The sequence below is a fragment of the Pundamilia nyererei genome, unplaced genomic scaffold (assembly GCF_000239375.1).
Source record: "Pundamilia nyererei isolate P.nyererei 1_Seehausen unplaced genomic scaffold, PunNye1.0 scaffold00287, whole genome shotgun sequence".
NCBI classification, from domain to species: Eukaryota; Metazoa; Chordata; class Actinopteri; order Cichliformes; family Cichlidae; genus Pundamilia; species Pundamilia nyererei.
The window spans coordinates 95,673-114,809 of record NW_005187688.1 but is presented as its reverse complement, the minus strand read 5'-3'; the positions used below and the strand labels follow the sequence as shown (position 1 = coordinate 114,809).

Sequence of the window (19,137 nt, the reverse complement as noted above, 5' to 3'; positions counted from 1 at the left end):
AGCTCAGAGAAACGGGTGCTGAAACATTCAACAGACAGCAGCAACATAAAGACTTCTTTGACTGGGATACTGGGATTGGGATACTGACCTCGAACAACCAGGAAGGCTGTAGTTTCTGTGGTTCCCGCCTTGTTGACAGCCTTACATTTGTATGCTCCAGAGTCAGCCAGCTTCAGCGTGAGCACCCTTAGTGTACAGTTGTTGTCACTGAATGAAATCTCATAATTTGGCCCACTCTTTATCTCCTCGTCATTGTGGTACCATGAAATGGTAAAAGGAGATGAGCCTGACACTTTGCACTCTATTTCTAAAGGTTTTCCAACAACAGTGGTATAGTCTTTCAGTTTCCGTGAGAATGTTGGAGGAATCGTCTTATCTGTTTCAGAGGGAAACAAACAATGCTGTTAAAGAGTATCCATTTGTCAAGAAAAGTACCGTAACTTTTGGACTATAAGGCGCACTTAAAATCTCCAAAATCGGCAGTGCGCCTTATAGTCCGAAAAATACGATACTAGGGTAAAAGTACTTTCAATGACTCCTCTTCCCTCATGTCAATGGGGTAATGAGTGAACACACTGATCAGGATATTCCAGCTCATGGTACGAAGACGTTACCTACCTAAAACAGTGAGATTGATTTTACTCAGGTCCTTCCCAACTTCATTCATAATCTCAAATGTGTATTCTCCAGAGTCAACTTTCTCAGCAGACAGCACATTCAGGCTCGAAATCATCCGGGAAAATGAGATTTTGTATTTTCTCCCAGAAGCCAGCTCAGCACCATCTTTGAACCACTTGGGTATGAGCTCTGGGGTTCCACACACTTTGACCTCCAGGGCAGCCATATCACCTGCCGTCACACTCAGAGCATCCGGCTTGTCCACTATTTTAGCAGGCTCTGGAGTCAACAGAGAGGGAGCAGAAAATACTTAAAATCACACATTCAGGCTCCAGGTAGAAAAACAAAACAGAAAGAGAGAGAATTATATGATTACAAACCTAGAACAGTCAAGTTAGCGAAACACTCCACACTCCCAGCATCGTTTCTGAGTTGGCAGGTATATTTGCCTGCCGTAGTTGCATCAGCGTTAAAGATTTTAACTGCCACCTGGTTGTTTTCATAGGTGATTTTCCTGTTGTCACTGTCCCTGAGAATGTGATCCTTGTCTTGAACCCAGGACACAGTAATGGGTTCAGAGCCTTTAACAGTGGCCACAAGGGTCACCTCCCCTCCCAGTATCACTGTAATGTTTGACAGTCTCTTCACAAATGATGGTGGCTCTGAAGAGAGGAGAAAAACAGCGCAAAGGCAAAGTCAGCAAGGTGACAAAGTCATTTGAAAATCTAATTTTATTTTATATTATTTTAATTTAATGCTATCGCGATTTCTACTGACCTCTGAGTTTAATTGATGTCTGGCAGGTATCGCTTCCTACACTGTTTGACACTTTGCACTCGTATTCGCCGGCGTCTGAGGGCTCTATTCCAATGACATGCAGTGTGGCTGAGCTGCCCTCGCTCACCAGCTTAAACTTCCTGCTCTCCATGAGAGGTTTTCTGTCTTTAAACCAGGTGATCTGGAATGGAGCTGTACCACTGATCTCGCAGTACAAACTTACGTCCTTACCCTTCAGCCCTTCAACAGGCTGGGGTATTTTGACAAAAGATGGGGGGTCTATAGAAAGATGATGGAACCGTTAAAGAGGAATACACGAGGGAAACAATTCATATCTAGATCTTAAAACTGGAATCCATAACTGTTGAATGAAGCTCAAAGCTGGCAGTGTTGAAAACGTTACTAGAGATTAACGGGTGGAATTTTTGTAAGAACATTAAGTCTTAGAAAAGATTGTATATTTAATGTGGAAATTTTATGGAACAATTTGTCATGGTCCGTCAGTCCTCGCTGGTCGAACTGCTTTTAATGTTATGTCATTTGTGTGGTTTGTTTTTAGTCCCCTGTTTCCCTCTGTGTGCGTTTGTGTGTGTGGCCAGTGTGCCGGTTCTCGGGCAACACCAGGCTGGTGGCGTTCCCGGGCTAAGAACAGCCACACCTGCTCTTCAATCAGGATCCATCTGCTGCCAGCGATCCTCATCAACCGTCTGCTATTTAACAGTGTGGCTGGGCTTCGATCAACGCTCTATCGCTGAGTGGCAAAGTTAGCACAAGCCCGGCTCGCGGAAACTGAAAGCTGTCTCAGGCCATCGTCTGGTGAAAACGTTTACTAAATCGTTACGTCTTGTTTTGTCAGGTAATCACGGGAATTTTGGAAATCCCACTGTTTTGAACACTTTTTGCTTCTCACTGTTTATTCTAATACTGTAAATAAATTCACAGTCGCTACCAGGAAAGTCCTGAGTTTGGGTCATGTTCCTAACACAAAATTGGAATGTGGAATTTTGCTGGGGTCTTAGAATTTGTTGGAACTGCAATTAGAATAGCAGATCTCTAAGAAAATGAAGTTGGAAGTTGTAGTGACAGCAAATCCGTAATTTAAGTGTGGTTTAAGTTCAGTGAAAATTTTGGAATTGTTGAAATTTGTTACGGAACTTGGAATTTTTCTAAACTGGTGTGGAATTTTGGGGAAAGTGAATTTGAACTATGATGCAGATGAGCTGTTAGAGTTGTAAACACATATTTGGTATGCTGCTGCGCAATCTGCTGCAAATACATCTGAGACTGTGTCATTTTTGTTCTATCGTTAATTAAAATAAGGGCTTGTACGAACTACTGCATTCTGTTTTTATTGATATTTTACACAGTGTCTCATCTTTGATGGAACTGGGGTCGGAGTTTAGAAATGTACCTTCAATATGTTTTTATACCAAAACGGTTGCTCTAAGTACAAATGGACACAGTTGTAAGACTATTGAGATGTGTAGAGATGTTATGTTATCTTGCACTGCAGCTAAGATCATGGAATGATAGAAATGTATCAGAAACTACAACAAACCAGCACGTTTGTGGAAAAAACCTATTTGTTGTACTACAGACAGGATGGTGAATTCCTTTAGCGTTGTAGAAGTTCAAACATATGTTGCTGGAGCTACAGGTAGAATGGCTTGGATTTTAACAAAGAGCATTACAGTTAACTTAAACGGTTCCATCTCGGTAAGCGTGAAGCGTTATGTAAAATGTATTGGCTCAAGTGAAATGATCTGTTTTGACTTGCAGATTAACATTTTCAGCGGTACAAGAAAGGGAAAAGCCTCAGATGACCCTCGACCATACTGGATTGTTAAATAAAGTAGTGCAATCAGTTATGGATACCAGCTTTAAGCAGTGGAACACAGCTATATAACCCACCAATACACTGAACAGCCACTGTGATCAGAATAATAAAATATATTTCAGAAGTCCACGGGATGCTAACCTTTAATGGTAAGTGTAGTGCTGCAGCTCACACTGCCAGCATCATTCTGAGCCTCACAGGTGTAAACTCCATCATCCTCAAAACTAGTGGAGACCAGTTCTAGCACTGCTACTGAGTCAACAAACGACGTCCTGTAGTTGCCACCGTCTGTAACTTTGGTGTCGTTTTTGAACCAGGTAATTTTCAGAGGGACTGTGCCACTGACTTTGCACTCCAGGCGGAGTGACTCACCCTGCTTCAAAAACTTATTGGCAGGGAGTTTCAGTAGAAATTCAGGTGGTTCTGGAAAGCCAAAACACAGATATGTTATCAGCTGAGGAAACACTCACCATTTAACATGGTTAAGATGGGCAGGAGGTGAGCAGATGAGATAAGCCAAGAATGACGGGTTAGAAGGAAAAGCAAAATGGCTGCGTGAATGCCATACAAATGCTAAATATATTGCTTCATAGAAAACGCAGCAGTGGAAAAGCTGTACATAATAAACAAAATGCTGCAAAGCTACACAAAATGTAACTGAAGGATTGGGTTTTGCCAGCGATGAAGAAATGAGATAAATACATCTTTGCAAGGATTGATTTAAAACATGTAAATCCAACCTTTTACTGTCAGGTTTGCACTACAGTGTACGGAGCCAGCATCATTGCTGACTTGGCAAGAGTAGACTCCACTCTGTGTGACGCCCACTGAATAGAGCTCTAAGAAACAGGACAGCCCATCAAGCCCTATTAAACAAGTAGGCCCAGTCATAAGCTCTGTGTCGTCCTTAAACCATTTGACTGTGAAGGGAGGAGTTCCCTTAAAAGTGCCTTTGAAACGTGCAGTGGCTTTGGGTAGAGCTGTCTGCGACTCGGGCACTGTCACAAAGCTTGGAGGTTCTGAACACAAGATGAACAAGGTTAAAGATGTACTCACCTTTGGTTTAGGATCATATGACCAATCATGTTTAAAAAAAAGCAGTGTCTGACCTTTGATCACGATGGACCCACTGCATTCACAGCTTCCTGCTGCGTTAGTCAGTTTGCAAGAGTATAACCCTGCGTCAGCTCTCTCTAGCTGTTCAATTTCAATGGACACAGAGTTGTCCTGCTGAATGAGCTTGTGCTTTAGACCACTAGAGATTTTGGTTCCATCTTTCTTCCATTCCACAGAGATGGGGAGAGAACCAGATATTTTGCAACATATCTGAACAAAGGACCCCAATATCTCGTGCATGTCTACCAGGGGTTTGATGAAGCTTGGGGCAATTACTTGCTCTGTTGCCAAGAGAACACCAAGACACAAGTTAGACTTTGTGAACATATTATTATGTATAGCAGCAGCGGCGTGTTTTAGAAACTAACCTAATACAATTAGCTTGACTTTGCAGGTACAGCTACTGATGTAGTTTACCACCTCAAAGACATACTCTCCTTCATCCTCTGTCTGCGCAGCCTGAATCTTTAAGCTGCTGATATTGTTCTCAAAGATCAGCTTGTGCTGCCTGATGGACTTGAGCTCCCTGCCATCTTTCATCCATTTCACCCTGAGTTCAGGGGAGCCTGTAACCTTACAGTCCAGACTGACTGGATCTCCAACTGTAACCTTTACCACCTCAGGTTTCTCTGTGATCTGCGGAGGCACTAAAATCCCAAGCAAAGTCAACAATTCAGAACGTTTCTGAGCCAGAGTGTAAAAAGATTTTATAGCTGCAACTAGTTACCTTGCACTGTGAGGGCGGCAAAACACTTATCCTGCCCAGCCTCATTTACCACCTGGCAGGTGTATTTGCCACTGTGTATCGCCTCACAGGCAGGGATCCGGAGTGTAGCCACATTGCTTTCAAATGTTCTCTGAATCTTTGGATCCTCCAATATCCAATTCTCATCTTTTTTCCACTGTACAGAGGTGATGGGAGAGCCTTTCACAATGCACTGAAACTCTGCCATTTTACCCAGAACAGTAGCAGTGTTCTCAATTGTCTTGATGAATGTTGGTGGTTCTATTAGGAAAGAATGAAATATTAAAGTTTAAAGACCTCACCTCAAATGAAAATATGCAGAATTATTCTTCTGCTTAGACCAACCTTTGAGGCTTAGTGTAGTCTTACAAGTACAGCTTTCCACCTCGTTAGCAACAGTGCATTGATATTCACCAATATCTACAGCATCACATTTGTGCACTTCAAGACACACAGTGTCATTTAACTGAGAGAAGGCATGTTTAGCACTGGGTTTGAGCTCCTTTCCATCTTTGTGCCATGTTATCTCAAAGGGACCCGTCCCAGCAACTTGACACTCTAACATGGCAGTGGAGCCCTTCACAACATCAGCTCGAGCCAGTTCTCTAATAAATGATGGCGGTTCTGAAATGAGGGAGAGCAAACGGTCATGAACCTATTCTACTCCAGCAGGTCCATACTTGCTGGTCCAGAGGTTTACAGTTCATATAGGTAAAAATATTGGATAGCCCTGTTGTTTATTTTATGTTTAACTTAAATCAGATCAGTCTAGCTCTTTGTTTGAGGGAAACCACTGCTTTGAATTCAATGCTGTTGTAATTCTATTCAATTCAATTCAATTCAATTTTATTTATATAGCGCCAAATCACAACATAAGTCGCCTCAAGGCGCTTCAATTCTAGCACAATGAACATCGTGTACTTTGATTCAACACACCTTTGACCTTCAACTCCATGCTGCAGCTCTCACTGCCAGCTTCATTACGAGCTTCGCAGTAGTAAAGCCCACTATGTTTAACTTCAGCCCCACAGACTTCCAGTGTTGCCACAGAGTTGACAAAGGCCATCTTATAGTGATCAGTGGGGCTGATTTCAGAGCCTTCTTTGAACCAGTAGATGTCAATCTCAGGTGTGCCGGTCACCTGGCACTCAAAAACCTTACTCTGACCAGGACAAACTACAGACACACGGGCTGGGATCTGTGTAAACTTTGGAGGCACTAAGGAATAAAAGAGAGTGACTGATAAACCATCAGATGAACAACATGGGGGACACATTCACAAAGTGCATGTTTCCATCCAAGTGTTGATAACATTTTAAGCAAACTCATAGCAAGTTTTGGGAACTTGCAAGGGGGGTGTTTTGGAAAATTTAGGTACGAATTATCAGTCGAAAGTGGAGATTTAATGTGAATCAAAGGGAAAAGGTCAAATATAATGTGAGAAAAATGTCTCCAACAGATGGCTGGAGGCATACTTGGCAACTCAGTTTCACATAAAGATTAATAACCTTTGACAAAGAGTGTTGCTTGGCATGAAGCGGAGCCAACATCGTTCTGTATTTGGCAGACATAGTCTCCAGAATCTGTGGTTTTTGCGAAGAAGAGTTCCAGTGTGCTCGAGGTGTTATCTTTGATCACTGACCAGTCAGCACTGGACAGGATCTCTTTACTGCTTTTAAACCATTTGGTGGTGAGTGGTGGTGTGCCAGAGAACAGTACACTAAATTGGACTTTTGAGCCAGGCAAAACATTTATGGATTCAGGTTTTTCAAGAATGCACGGGGATTCTGAAAGACAGAGACAAAGCAATTCTGGGTAAAAATGCTTCTAACTATATTTCTTTGTACACATCCATCTGCTCAATGGTACAAAAATGTGTTCAGACCTTTCACAAATAAGACTCCAGAGCACTGGACCGTTCCTGCTTTATTTGTAGCAATGCAGGTATAATTGCCACTGTCTTTAGTGTCAAGATTGGAGATTTCTAGAAACGGAACATTTTCAAAGAATGTGCATTTGTGTTTGTCATCGGTTTGGATCTCTTTCTCATCTTTGTACCACTGTATGGTTATTGGAAGAGAACCAGACACGAGACACTCCAGATGCGCAAATGATCCTTTGACACCCTCTGTCTGTTTCAGTTTTCTTGTAAAAGACGGAGGAATTATTTGATCTAACATGGACAAAAGAAAAAGGCGAGTGAGAAACAAAGCAAGATTAAATTAAACAAAACTAAGGTGATAGACATTAAGAACAGACCGAGAATGGTGAGTGTGGCATCACACGAACTTTGTCCAACATCGTTTGAAACCTCAAAGACATATTCACCACCATCACTTTTCTGAGTTTTAATAATCTTCAACACAGAACTGGTATCTTTGCTCTGTACTTTATATCTCTGGCCTGAGGTCAGCTCCTTGCCAGCCTTTAGCCATCTGACCTTCAGGGGTTTTGTGCCTGAGAACCTGGCTTCCAGAGTAGCCGGATCCCCCTGAGTCACACTGATAGACTTTACCTCTTCTGTGATTTTTGCTGGTTCTGGGGTGTCCCAAAAAAAGAAAAACAGTCAGCAAAGATCTTAAAGCTTCCTATATTACAACACATCGACTACAGACCATCAACCTGAGCCTCCAGAACACTAAAGATTCTACACTTTGGTTCTTGTCAGCTTACAAGGTCACATTCATGTAATTTCAAGCATGAATGAGTATAAGTCATCAATGTTTCAGTCAAATCTCATTGTCTTGAGTGAAACTTCCTGCTAATATATTCAGATTTTAGAAAGCCATGTGAAAAAAAGTACACCTTCATTCTAAGGTTCCACATATCAGGACATTCTCGCTTAACTCCGTTTACTGATGTTTGCCAGCATTTGTTTATGCATAACTTTCTTAATGTCCCACCAAACTATTTATATCAGATTCCTGTTTCTGCTTTACAGTAGAATCTGTGTGACAATCACTTTGAAGTCTCTGTGTGCCGAGTTTCTTTTTTGCTTTTATTGTCAGCGTTGTGTGTTCATTTCTGAAGGAAAGAGCGTATGTTTGCTCTCATTAGGACAGAAATGTGTGCTGGTGTGTGGAACTTTAGCCCGATTTTTATATTCTTAACTAGCATTAATGAGACATTTCAGGGCATTTTATGACGCAACAAGAAAGTAATGGAAAGAGTTGTGTAACGAATGACTTTCTCCGGTGAGTAATTAAGTAATGTGATGTCTCTGATATGCTATTTAGTGACGAGAGCCAATGAGAGCGAAGCAAGAATCGAAAAGAATCAAATTGAAATGTGAAGAAGATTGATAAGTGATATCACTAAATTCTTATCTTCTGATTTCTGGACTTTGACTAAGCCTTTGCAACACCTTTATTTTCTTTTTCGGCCATGATGTTGTAGTTTTGCTGGTGTACTTGGGAATACCGACCCTTATTTATTAATATGTGCATGGAAATGTTCCTACTTTGTGCAAAAAGTCTACATGCAAAATCACAGATGATGATATAAGAAATTTTTAATTTAAGACCATTTAAAATAAGGAATACTGTTATATGTTTAGATTAAAAGGTAAAAGCCTGCATCCTTACCTTGAATATTTTATATGCTTTACATGTATTTTTTTTTATCTAATTGTAATTCTGAGCACTTTGTGTCTTATGGTGTTTGAAAAAAACTGACTGATGACCAATAATTACATTATAATCATTATAATAATAATTAATATTATTAACATGGACACGGACACGCTTGCAAAAGTTGCAATATGTTGCAGTAAGCTGCCATGCCAGCAGAGGGAGACATTTTTTGCAAGCCAACATAATGATCACAGCAACACGTTTACATTTAAATATATATTTGCTGCTTAAATTAATAATTTCTGCCAATTAGGGACCCTGTAATGCATTCATACCTTCCTTCCTGATTGCTATTTACCCCGGTAATTCCTATGGTAATTCCTAATTTTAAGACCTACTAAGGGCCAGTTACATTTTTATTATGTCCAAATATGTGGACTCTTAGAATTGAAGGAGGGTGCACTTCCCATTTCACAGGACTGCAAGAAAACAGTCAAGTTTATCAACCTGTGAAGGCATACAAAGATTTTAATAAGGGTGCAAATAAAGTTGAGTTTAATATCTTAACCAACCTTTGACTGTCAGCACAGCAGAGCATGTCTGGCTGCCAGCCTGATTCTGCACCTGGCAAGAGTATTTACCACAGTGACTGCTCTGTAAGTTGGTGATCTGCAGTAGCGCAGTCTTGTTCTCATATGTAATCTGAATGTTTTCAGCCTCTTTGAGCTCATGGTTGTCTTTTAGCCAGGCCACAGTTATGGGCTCAGAACCTTTCAGACTGCAAATGAGAGAAACCTCGCTGCCAGCCAATGAGCTGAGGTTCTCCAGCTTTCGAACAAATGATGGTGGTTCTGCAAAGAAAAATGTAAAAAGCTGAGCAATCTCAAGTAAATTCCTTCTGAACAAAAAGAGAACTGTGCTTGTTAAGATTTCAGAAATATGATACAGATTAAAATGCAGCCTTTTGAAATGTAAGGAGAAGAGCTTACGGCAGCTAACAACAAAAGCACCTAAACTAACCTTTTAGCGTTACGTGACAATCACAGGAGGCCCTTCCCACTTCATTCTCAACACTACACTGGTACAAACCAACATCTCCTGTTTCTACTGCCAGAACCTGAAGTGCCAGCAGGTCATCTTTCACAGTAATCCTGTGTCTTTTGTCGTTCCGAATCAATTTGGAGTTTTTATGAAATGACACAGTAAAAGGAGCAGAACCAGAGACTTGGCACTCTAGCATCAGCTCAGAACCTTTCACCACGTCCTTGTGCTCCAAGCTACGCAGAAACAATGGCGGTTCTACAACAAAACAACAGACATGTAATATAAATAGTTACATCACCAAGAGAAGAAGAAGTGAAATCATTAAAACTAACACTAAACCAACCTTTGACTATAACTGTGCAGGTGCAACGGTCACTTCCAGCCTCACTTGATGCCACACACACATAATCTCCAGTGTCCTCTACTGTACAATTAGCTATTTCTAGAGTTGCCATCAAGTCGATCAAGCTCATTGTGTATTTAGTACTGCCACTGATCTCCATTTCATCCTTGAACCATTTGAAACTGATGACTGGGCTGCCAGTTACTTTGCACTCCAGCCTGGCAGAGTCACCACTGGTGATGAGCTTGGTTGCCTCGGGTTTCCTCACAAACACGGGAGGTTCTGATAGAAGAGGTTAATATTCAGTATGAGACAGAAGAGATTTATGGTTAATATCATATCAGTGGCATAATCTGAAGTCAGGTTTATGAAGTTGCACATGATACTAAAGACTGCACCTTTCACAAAGAGGACTACCGTGCAGTCTACCTTCCCAGCGTCGTTGGACACTTCGCACGTGTATTTCGAGGTATCAGTGGGCTTTACAGAGTGAAGCTCCAAAGAGCTTGAAGAGGCATCTTTTTTAATGAAATAAGTGCCTCCTGTAATTATCTCTTTTTCTTCCCTGAACCACTTCACAGTTAAAGGAGCTGTTCCAGTGAATGCTGTTCTTAAGGAAACTGTAGTTCCTGGAATAACATCCTGGTCGTGTGGTTTCACTGTGAACGCTGGGGGTTCTGGAGGCCAATAACACAAATTTACATTTTACGTTAGTATGAAATGATTCAGAGATTACACGTAAAAAAAACAAATGCATAAGATAAGCCAAGCCTTCGTGACCTTTCACATAGAGCGTGCCACTGGTTTCTTTAAAGCCAGCTGAGTTGGTGGCTCTGCATTTGTAAACACCAGAGTCAGCCTTTTCTAGCCACATGATTCTCAGTATAGCAGAGCTGTCTTTAAATTCAGGCTGGAATTTGTCTCCAGAAACAATCTCCTGGTCGTCTTTGAACCAAGTCACGGTCATGGGCTGTGACCCAGACACCTTGCAATCCATGGAGACAGGATTATCAATGTTACCGTCAACTCTTTTCAGCGACTTGGTGAAAGCTGGAGGCATTATCCGATCTGGACGTTAAAGAAGAAAAATCATTTATTTGCAGTTTCACACTGACAGGAACCACTGAGCAAAATCCAAAAGCAAATAACATTGTACACACAGCATTTTAGGGCTATAGCATAATGCATTTCCCAAAATGTATGAATACAATGTGTTTTCCGTGTAAACACACACAGCTAAAACAAAGGTTTTAAGAAATTTCAGAAGTAGCTGAAACCAGCAGCCAACCTAAAACAGTGACTGAGCATGTGCACTGGTCTTTCCCGACTTTATTTGCCACTTCCATTTTATACTCTGAAGTATCTCCTTTTTCTGCAGTAAGAATTTTCAGGGTGGCAATATTATCCTTCAGAGTCATCTTATATTTACGGCCACTAATGATCTCCTTCCCATCTTTAAACCATTTCACTTTGAGATCTGGGCTTCCAGAGACCGTGCACTCCAATGCGGCTGAGTCCCCTGCCGTCACACTAATGGACTCTGCAGGTTCTACAATCCTGGCAGGTTCTGGGATAAGACAAAGAGTTTAGACATAAAAACCTGTATTACAATATGTAAAGGCATCGCTGCATCAAAGATGCTATCTGACCTTGCACAGTCAAGATCGCTTCACACTTTTGTTGCCCAGCCTCGTTCTCCGCTTGGCATGAATACTTGCCACCATGGCTGATGGCAACTGTTGTTATCGACAAACTCACAACACCGTTCTCAAAAACCATCTTGATATTTGGATCATCATCTCTTAGCATCTTGGAGTCTTTCATCCATTTCACAGTGATGGGAGTTGAACCTTTAATCATTCCTTGTAGTTTTACTGTATTTCCCAAGACTGCTGTAACACTCTCAACCCTTTTTGAGAAAGTTGGTGGATCTACAGAAACACATTACAAGTTAAAAATGGACAGAATTAAATCTGATTCCGCAACTGCTGTGATGGGCTTGAGTTTACTAACCTTTAAGTTTAGCCATAGCCTTAGTGGTGACTTTTCCCACATCATTTGATATGACACACTGATAATCTCCAATATCTGTAGTGTCAAATGTTTGAATCTCCAGCCTTGCTATTGAGTCTTGGGAAATCAATTTATATTTCTGATCACTGGTGATGGGTTTCTTATTTTTTACCCAAGTGATTTCAAAAGGAGCTGTTCCTGTGACCTCGCACTCCAGGTGAGCAGCTGCTCCCTTCACTGCCTCTACTGTCTGCAGGTCTTTTCTAATGCACGGTGGCTCTATGCATCATAGGTAAAGTAAATGCAGTTAATGCCAAAGTTTGTTTTTTGTCTGAACTGAAGTAAATGTAAAGTAAATCCTTGGACAAACCTTTAACAGCTAAAAGAGTACTGCAGCTTTCACTCCCAGCATTATTTGACACCTCACAGGTGTATCTGCCACTGTCTGTGACCAGAAGGTTCATGATCTCCACAGTAGCAACTCCACTCTTGAAAGATATTTTATATTTGTCTCCATTACTCAGCTCTCTTTCATTCCAGAACCAGTGGATGTGAAGTTCAGGCGATCCTTTGATTGTGCACTGTAAGCGTGCAGCTATGCCCTGTTTCCACGTGAGCTTAGATTCCATTTTCTTCACAAAGGCAGGGCGCTCTGAAAGAGTGTTTTGTTCAAAAACACTAAGACTTTTTATACATCGGTGAAATATAGAAAAAAGTCAACCAAGACATAAGAAAGCAAAAAAGAATGCAAAAAAGGCATAAGACAGCAGCACAGTATTAGTATCAGCTTGGAGCTAGCTAAAAACTCTTGTCAACATTGACCTCACTTCAGGTAAATGCATAGGTTTTCATCACAGCAAATGGAAAGATCACCGTTACGATCTTACCTTGAACTGTTACCACAGCCTCACAGGAGGAGCTGCCAGCCTCGTTTGCAGCTGTGCACACATATTTCCCAGAGTCCTTTAGTTTGGACTTGGGGATCTCCAGAACAGCGACCTTGTCCTCAAAGGACAGTTTACACTCCATACTCTGGTGGACTTTTTTGCCATCCCTGGTCCAGGTGACAGCCACACCAGTGTCCTCATTCACGTGGCACTCCAGCCTCAGTGGGTCATTAACAGCTGCAGATACTGGCTCAATGACCGTAACAAACCGGGGCTTGTCAATAACCTTGAGTTCTACTGCAAAAGTAGCTACACCAACACTGTTGGAAGCCTTGCACAGGTACACTCCCTGATCAGTCAGTTCAAGACTTTTAATGTGAAGGGAATACTTGTTCTTTTCACATTTCATGACATAGTTCCCTTCAGAGGAAATTGTTATGTTGTCCTTGTGCCAGACAACTTCCATAGGCGAGGATCCAGTAAGTGAGCACTGGAACACAGCTTGTTTTCCCACATATAAAGTCATTGGGTCTGGTTTTGATACAAATACTGGTGGGTACATCTCTATGGAGAGCAGGCAGAGCACACAAAAAGTTCAACAGGTTTAAAAAACCACCATTAAAAATAAACCTGTGCAACTCAGTGATCAATATGACATGGCAACATTTTGCTTCTTAATAGTGATATACTGCCAAATAATACAGCAACTTAGCGCTATAAACTAAGCATACCTTCCACACTTGACCTTGATAATTCACAGTACAACACAGTGTTTGTATATAATTCTCTCTCTCTCAAACACATATATGCATAGCGATAATTTAAATGAGGTCCTTTTGGGATCTTACCGGTGACAATGAGCGAGGCAGTGCAGCTGTCTGTGCCGTGTTGATTTGAAGCTTTGCAGGTGTATTCTCCACTATCAGCTTTGACAGGGTTCAGGAGCTCTAAAGAGGAACTAGTGTGGTGGCTGACGATCCGATACTTTTCACTCTGTCTGATTTCGGTGCCAGATTTGTACCATTTGAACGCCACGTCCGGAGCTTCTTCAATCTCACATTCAAACTTGGTGTGACTGCCGACATTTATCTCCAGAGGTGTGATTTTCTGCCTAAAGACAGGGGGCACTGTTGCAGACACAGACAAAAAAAGCACATTTTAGTAATGAAATTTACTGCTACTCTTTAGGTAAAAACAAACAAACAAAAGATTAGGAAAAGGAATGGTGGAATGTACAATAAGGGTGGATGGCAAGCCAAGGTGACTGTGGAGAAAAACAAAACCAAAAAAATGCCAGAACATTAGCCCCATGGTTTTACCAAAAGCAGCCTGAAAGAAGATGATATCAGTGTACGTGATTTTCTTGGTTTGTGAAAGATGAGGCAATCTGAAGCCCTTAAAACATGCAGAGAGACATTGTGGACGTGGAGAATGGCGACAGATCATGGGAAAACACGTTTAAAACAAAGCAGTCTGGTGCCACTTGCATGCCAATGTAAACATCCTAATGGCCAGATCATGACAAACATTATAGCAAGAAGCTTATGCACTTCAGAAATAAAATTACATTACGACTGCGATGGTTCTGGCCTTTAAGGAAATACTGACCAAGATGATGTGGAAAAAAGAAGAGAGTGAGTTAGTACCATCCAGTGCCCTGCTTAGACTGCTCATGCCAAGCTATGAAATGAATAGAGGAACCAAGGTGACAAATGCATATATTCATGTGAAGACAAAGGTTTGGAATGATCCACTGAATGATTAGTTGCTGTCAAAGAAAATGAATTGGATGAATGGGTGAATGATACATAGATTTGTCCTGTTATCAAACCTCTTGAGACCACAGTGAGCCTTGAAGATGTTGTTGTCCTGCCGGCTTCATTCTCAGCCTCACAAACATATTCTCCTTGATGCCTCTCCTTGACAACTTTGTTGATAACCATTGTGTACGTGTCATGGTCTTTGGAACACTTGAACTCTTTGCCAGATTGCACCAATTGCCCATTGAAAAACCAGTTAACCTTTGTGACGTACTTAATGGTAGTGCTGAAGGTTACTCTACTATCTTCTTCTATCAGTATGTCATTGAGAGAATTAACAATTACAGGATATTCTCTCGGTTCTGGTCTGTATACTTCGATGCCCTCTTTGGAAATGCTGACATCCACTGCCTGCTCAGTGGTAGTAGAAGTGGTAATGATAGACACTTCTACATCTTTTTCTTGACTTGTAATGATTGTTGACCTCACCTCCTGTCTTGAAACTTGCTCTGACTGCTCAGACGCTATGTGAGCTTCAGTTTGAATTTTGATATGGGATGACCGTTTTACCTTTGTGTCCATGGATTCCTGCACTACAACCTGTTCCTCCAATGTAGCATGCTCAGCTGCCATTTTAGACTCAGTTTGAAGTGATGCAGAATGAGATTTAACAGCAGTAAAATCCGCTGTGCTCTCTGTCACGCTCACAGTCTTTACCATGGATGACACTGTTTCGCTAGAGCGAGCTGAGGTGGCTTGTGCCCTCTGAGGTTTGTCTAGTTGCATAGTACCTTGCTGTTCTGAAGTAAGAACATGGGCCTCCTGATACACCATGGAGTGAAATGCTGCCTGAACCTCAGTCCTGAGGTCAGCTGTCTGAGGGTATTCACCCTCAAAAGCTAGAGTGATCTCCACAGGGGCACCTGTTGTTGTGATCAGATATGTGAACATGGCCCACTTGGGCTCTCTTTGAACCTTGACTTCCTGTACTTCTACAGCGTTTAGGTATCCTACAACTTCAGCCAGTAACACTGGCTGTTCACTGGCTACAGCAGACTGAAGAGCATCTCTGAGCTGACGCTGTATATTTGAAGTGGATGATTTAGGGATCTGGATCACAAATGTCATCTCTTTAGGCAGAGCTGTAATATCTTTAGATTCTGGTGCCAAAAGGGACAACTTTTGCTGTGCATTAACAGCAACTTTGGTGGTCTCAGACTTGGTGATCTCTTGAGAGAATTCACCTGTCAGCACTCGCTTCTCGTCCATCATTACTGACTGCCTGACTGACTGACCCTCTTGGATCTGAACAGCAAAGTCCTGTTCTGCTGCCTTTAGAAAGACACTACTCTCAGTGGAGATCTCTTTCTCCTCAATCTGGACTGGCTCAGTGGGTACTTTTGGCTCTACTGTTGTCTGACATGTGAATCTGTCTATAGCTGTTAAATGATCTGTGTGGCCCTCCTCCAAAGCCTGTTCATCTGTCACAGAAGTGACATGCATCACGTTCCAGCGATCCTCCTTCTGTAGTAGAGCTCGCTGATGCTTGCACTCTGTGCTAACTGGTGTCTCTTTTGACAACTGCACATGCTGGTAGCACAGTTGGAGGATACTTTGTGGCTTGGGCTCAGTTCGAGACTGAGACTGAACTCCAGACAAGGACAAATCCAGTTCTGAGTAAAAATCAGCTGTGAGCTCTGGTTTCTCTTCTGAAAGAGCTGCATGGCTTCTTGCCTTTTCTTGTTTCTGCATTGCCACCAGCTGGTCAGGCTTCTCAACTGTGAGAATGCCCTCTTTGGGTAGGACCTCCACAGGCTGGGTTGACTGGAGATGCAGCAGGGTAGGGGCCTCTTTCTGGTGCTCTATGGTTATAGTGTCTGCCTTGGAGTCAAACTCTGATGTAGCCTCACAAACTACTGTTCTCTGCTCATCCTGACTAACAGTATGTAGCAAAGTGGGACTCTTTCTGGTCCCTGCGTGCTCTGGTGTTGGTTTTTCATATGTTAGTCTTTTCTCAGATGGAAGGAGGTCCTGTTCTGTTATAACCTGCAGGTGTAACAACTGCTTTCCTTCTATCTGGGACTTAATGGACATGGCACTGTCTAGACTAGGAAGCAACTGTGTGGACTCACCCTGCAGCATTCGTGTCTCTTCAGCAGTTAGAGCTGCTTTCATCATCGTATCTTTACAGGTATGGGCTGCTTCCTCAGCAGGCCTCTGAATGGAGAATTCTGACTCCTTGCAAAGAGTTTGCTTAGACTCGTTCACTAAAGCTGTGACAGGTGGCTTATGTTCTTTTCTAATTGCAGACTTAACAGCAGATTCTGCTGTTGCTAACTCAGTTGTGTGACCCTCTGCAAGCACCTGCTTTTCTGTGGACTGGGCCGAATATAAAATCTTAATACCTTCCTTAACCTTATAACCCATCTCTTCCTGTGGTTTGGGGATCTCTTGAGACTCCTCCTTCAGGATTGACAGTTGTGTTTTCACTTGATGACCACTGACTAGATGTTTAGGTTCTGAAGTGATTTTAACAGTAGCAGACTTCCTGTCACCCAGTGGCTCTGTGCTAACAGCAGAAAGTGGTGTGAGCTCCTCCACAACTGCTAACTTCTGTTTTGACTTTTTTTCACTGACTGCCTGAAGCTCAATGAGATCTGGCCTTTGAATGTCATCACAGTGCTGCTCTGTGAGGTCCTGACTCTCTTCAACAGACGATGTGAATGCTGCCATGTGAAGCTGTTTCGCAGGAACAGCTGACACTTGGTCTGGGTGAGTAGGAACCACAGACACCCGTTCCTCTGTCTCATGTGCCTGAAGTATTGCTGCCTGGTGGGTAACCCTCTCACAGTACACGGTGGCAGTGGAGACATCTACTTCTCTAAGGGAGGTCACTTGCTCGCTGGGAATGATCTGCCGATCTTCTGTGCCGATGGTGTAAACCATCTGATCTGACTTAGCTTTATCCTGGCCTGGGAGGCTGACCTGGTACAAGCGTGACTCTGTTGCTTGTTCTGTCACTAAAACCTTGTAACTTTTCTTCTGAACGGCTGTCTCCTGTTTGTGAGATGCAGAGACTGATTCTTTGAATACAACAAGCTCTGCACTACAAGCGGTCTCACCAAATTGGTTGGAGGCTTTACATGTGTATAAGCCACTGTCCTGTTGTTTGACATTCTTAATAATGATGAAACCAGATCCATCTGAATTGGTTCTAATGGTACAGTTTCTACTGGGCTGGATCTGGAAAGGCCCCTTGAACCACTTTATATCAGGGACCGGATCACCACTGACTTTGTAATTAAAAGAAGCCTCTGTTCCTTCTGAGCACCTCACGGGTTGTATCTGAAGTGTGAAACTAGCAGGCTGACCTGTGAGCTTAAACATCTTCTCAACCCATTTCTCTGCCTGGCTGGCTTCAGGCTTTTTCACCTCCAGGTATGTGGTGCATGTCGTCTGGCCAAATCTATTCGTGGCAGTGCACGAGTACTTGCCCTCATAGTCAGACGTGACTTGGGTGATAACCAGTGTATACTCATCCTTCTCCTCTATCAGCTTGTATACAGAAGAGCTCTTTACAACCTTTCCATTGTGAGACCATTGCACAGTTGGCTTTGGAAAGCCAGATACTCTAACTGTAAACCTGGCGGTTTCCCCTGTGTTTACAGCTGCTCCGGAGAGCTGAGTAAGGAAAACGGGCTTTTCTTTTTTTTTCTCTAAAGTGGAAGAGTAAAGTTTAGAATCTGGCTTGAGTTCAAGTGTTTTAGCTTTTTGTGGTAACTGGACACCAGTGTAGTAGGTTTCCTCTTGTTCTTCCACAGTGGTGATGGTGGTTTCCTCTGTCAGGAAATATTGAGCAGGACATTGGATAATAATATCCAAAGACAGCAGCTATGGTTTTAGCACTTCATTCACAAAATCAGATATTAGGACTGTCCTCATGTAAAACAAATCTCAGCAGATGTTGAGTTCAATCCGTATTTTGCTTTGTAAAAGTGAAAGCAAACATATCTTTATATTTAAATTACAATAATGAAAAGTCTTATAATAATGTCTCCGTTTAAAAACATTAAAAATTTGCTTTAGCTGCTGAAGTAATTATGAGGACAATCCTAGGACATGTGACAAAACTACAATAAGCACATTAACTATTAACAATTACATGAAACACAAACACTCTGAACATTCTGGTTTGTTTTTGACTTTCGACCCATTTACAGTGTTAATTTATCAGACCACCACCTAGTGCAAGAATTGTGTCACAGCTGCCCTTAATTAGCAGAACTAGTATCAATTTTTTATAATTCTGAAATTTGTTTTATGTCTAAAATTTCTTATACAGGGAGTGCAGAATTATTAGGCAAATGAGTATTTTGTCCACATCATCCTCTTCATGCATGTTGTCTTACTCCAAGCTGTATAGGC

At 42.0% G+C, this 19,137-nt stretch overlaps 1 protein-coding gene across 1 annotated transcript in view; it reads right to left on the bottom strand.

Annotated features, from left to right (window-relative positions):
• ttn.2 (titin, tandem duplicate 2) overlaps positions 1 to 19,137 on the bottom strand; it is a 224,471-nt gene that overhangs the window by 159,189 nt on the left and 46,145 nt on the right. Inside the window, exons 41-65 of the mRNA XM_013915325.1 lie at positions 13,801 to 14,079; positions 12,953 to 13,516; positions 12,436 to 12,717; positions 12,066 to 12,344; positions 11,702 to 11,983; positions 11,341 to 11,619; positions 10,833 to 11,120; positions 10,451 to 10,729; positions 10,053 to 10,334; positions 9,686 to 9,964; positions 9,238 to 9,516; positions 7,353 to 7,631; positions 6,979 to 7,266; positions 6,602 to 6,880; positions 6,030 to 6,311; positions 5,439 to 5,717; positions 5,076 to 5,354; positions 4,717 to 4,995; positions 4,342 to 4,629; positions 3,973 to 4,251; positions 3,374 to 3,655; positions 1,396 to 1,674; positions 999 to 1,280; positions 619 to 897; positions 89 to 376 (exon numbers count right to left, since the gene is read on the bottom strand). Coding sequence (XP_013770779.1) covers positions 89 to 376; positions 619 to 897; positions 999 to 1,280; positions 1,396 to 1,674; positions 3,374 to 3,655; positions 3,973 to 4,251; positions 4,342 to 4,629; positions 4,717 to 4,995; positions 5,076 to 5,354; positions 5,439 to 5,717; positions 6,030 to 6,311; positions 6,602 to 6,880; positions 6,979 to 7,266; positions 7,353 to 7,631; positions 9,238 to 9,516; positions 9,686 to 9,964; positions 10,053 to 10,334; positions 10,451 to 10,729; positions 10,833 to 11,120; positions 11,341 to 11,619; positions 11,702 to 11,983; positions 12,066 to 12,344; positions 12,436 to 12,717; positions 12,953 to 13,516; positions 13,801 to 14,079 — 7,314 coding nt within the window. The remainder of the gene's footprint in view (positions 1 to 88; positions 377 to 618; positions 898 to 998; positions 1,281 to 1,395; positions 1,675 to 3,373; positions 3,656 to 3,972; positions 4,252 to 4,341; positions 4,630 to 4,716; positions 4,996 to 5,075; positions 5,355 to 5,438; positions 5,718 to 6,029; positions 6,312 to 6,601; positions 6,881 to 6,978; positions 7,267 to 7,352; positions 7,632 to 9,237; positions 9,517 to 9,685; positions 9,965 to 10,052; positions 10,335 to 10,450; positions 10,730 to 10,832; positions 11,121 to 11,340; positions 11,620 to 11,701; positions 11,984 to 12,065; positions 12,345 to 12,435; positions 12,718 to 12,952; positions 13,517 to 13,800; positions 14,080 to 19,137) is intronic.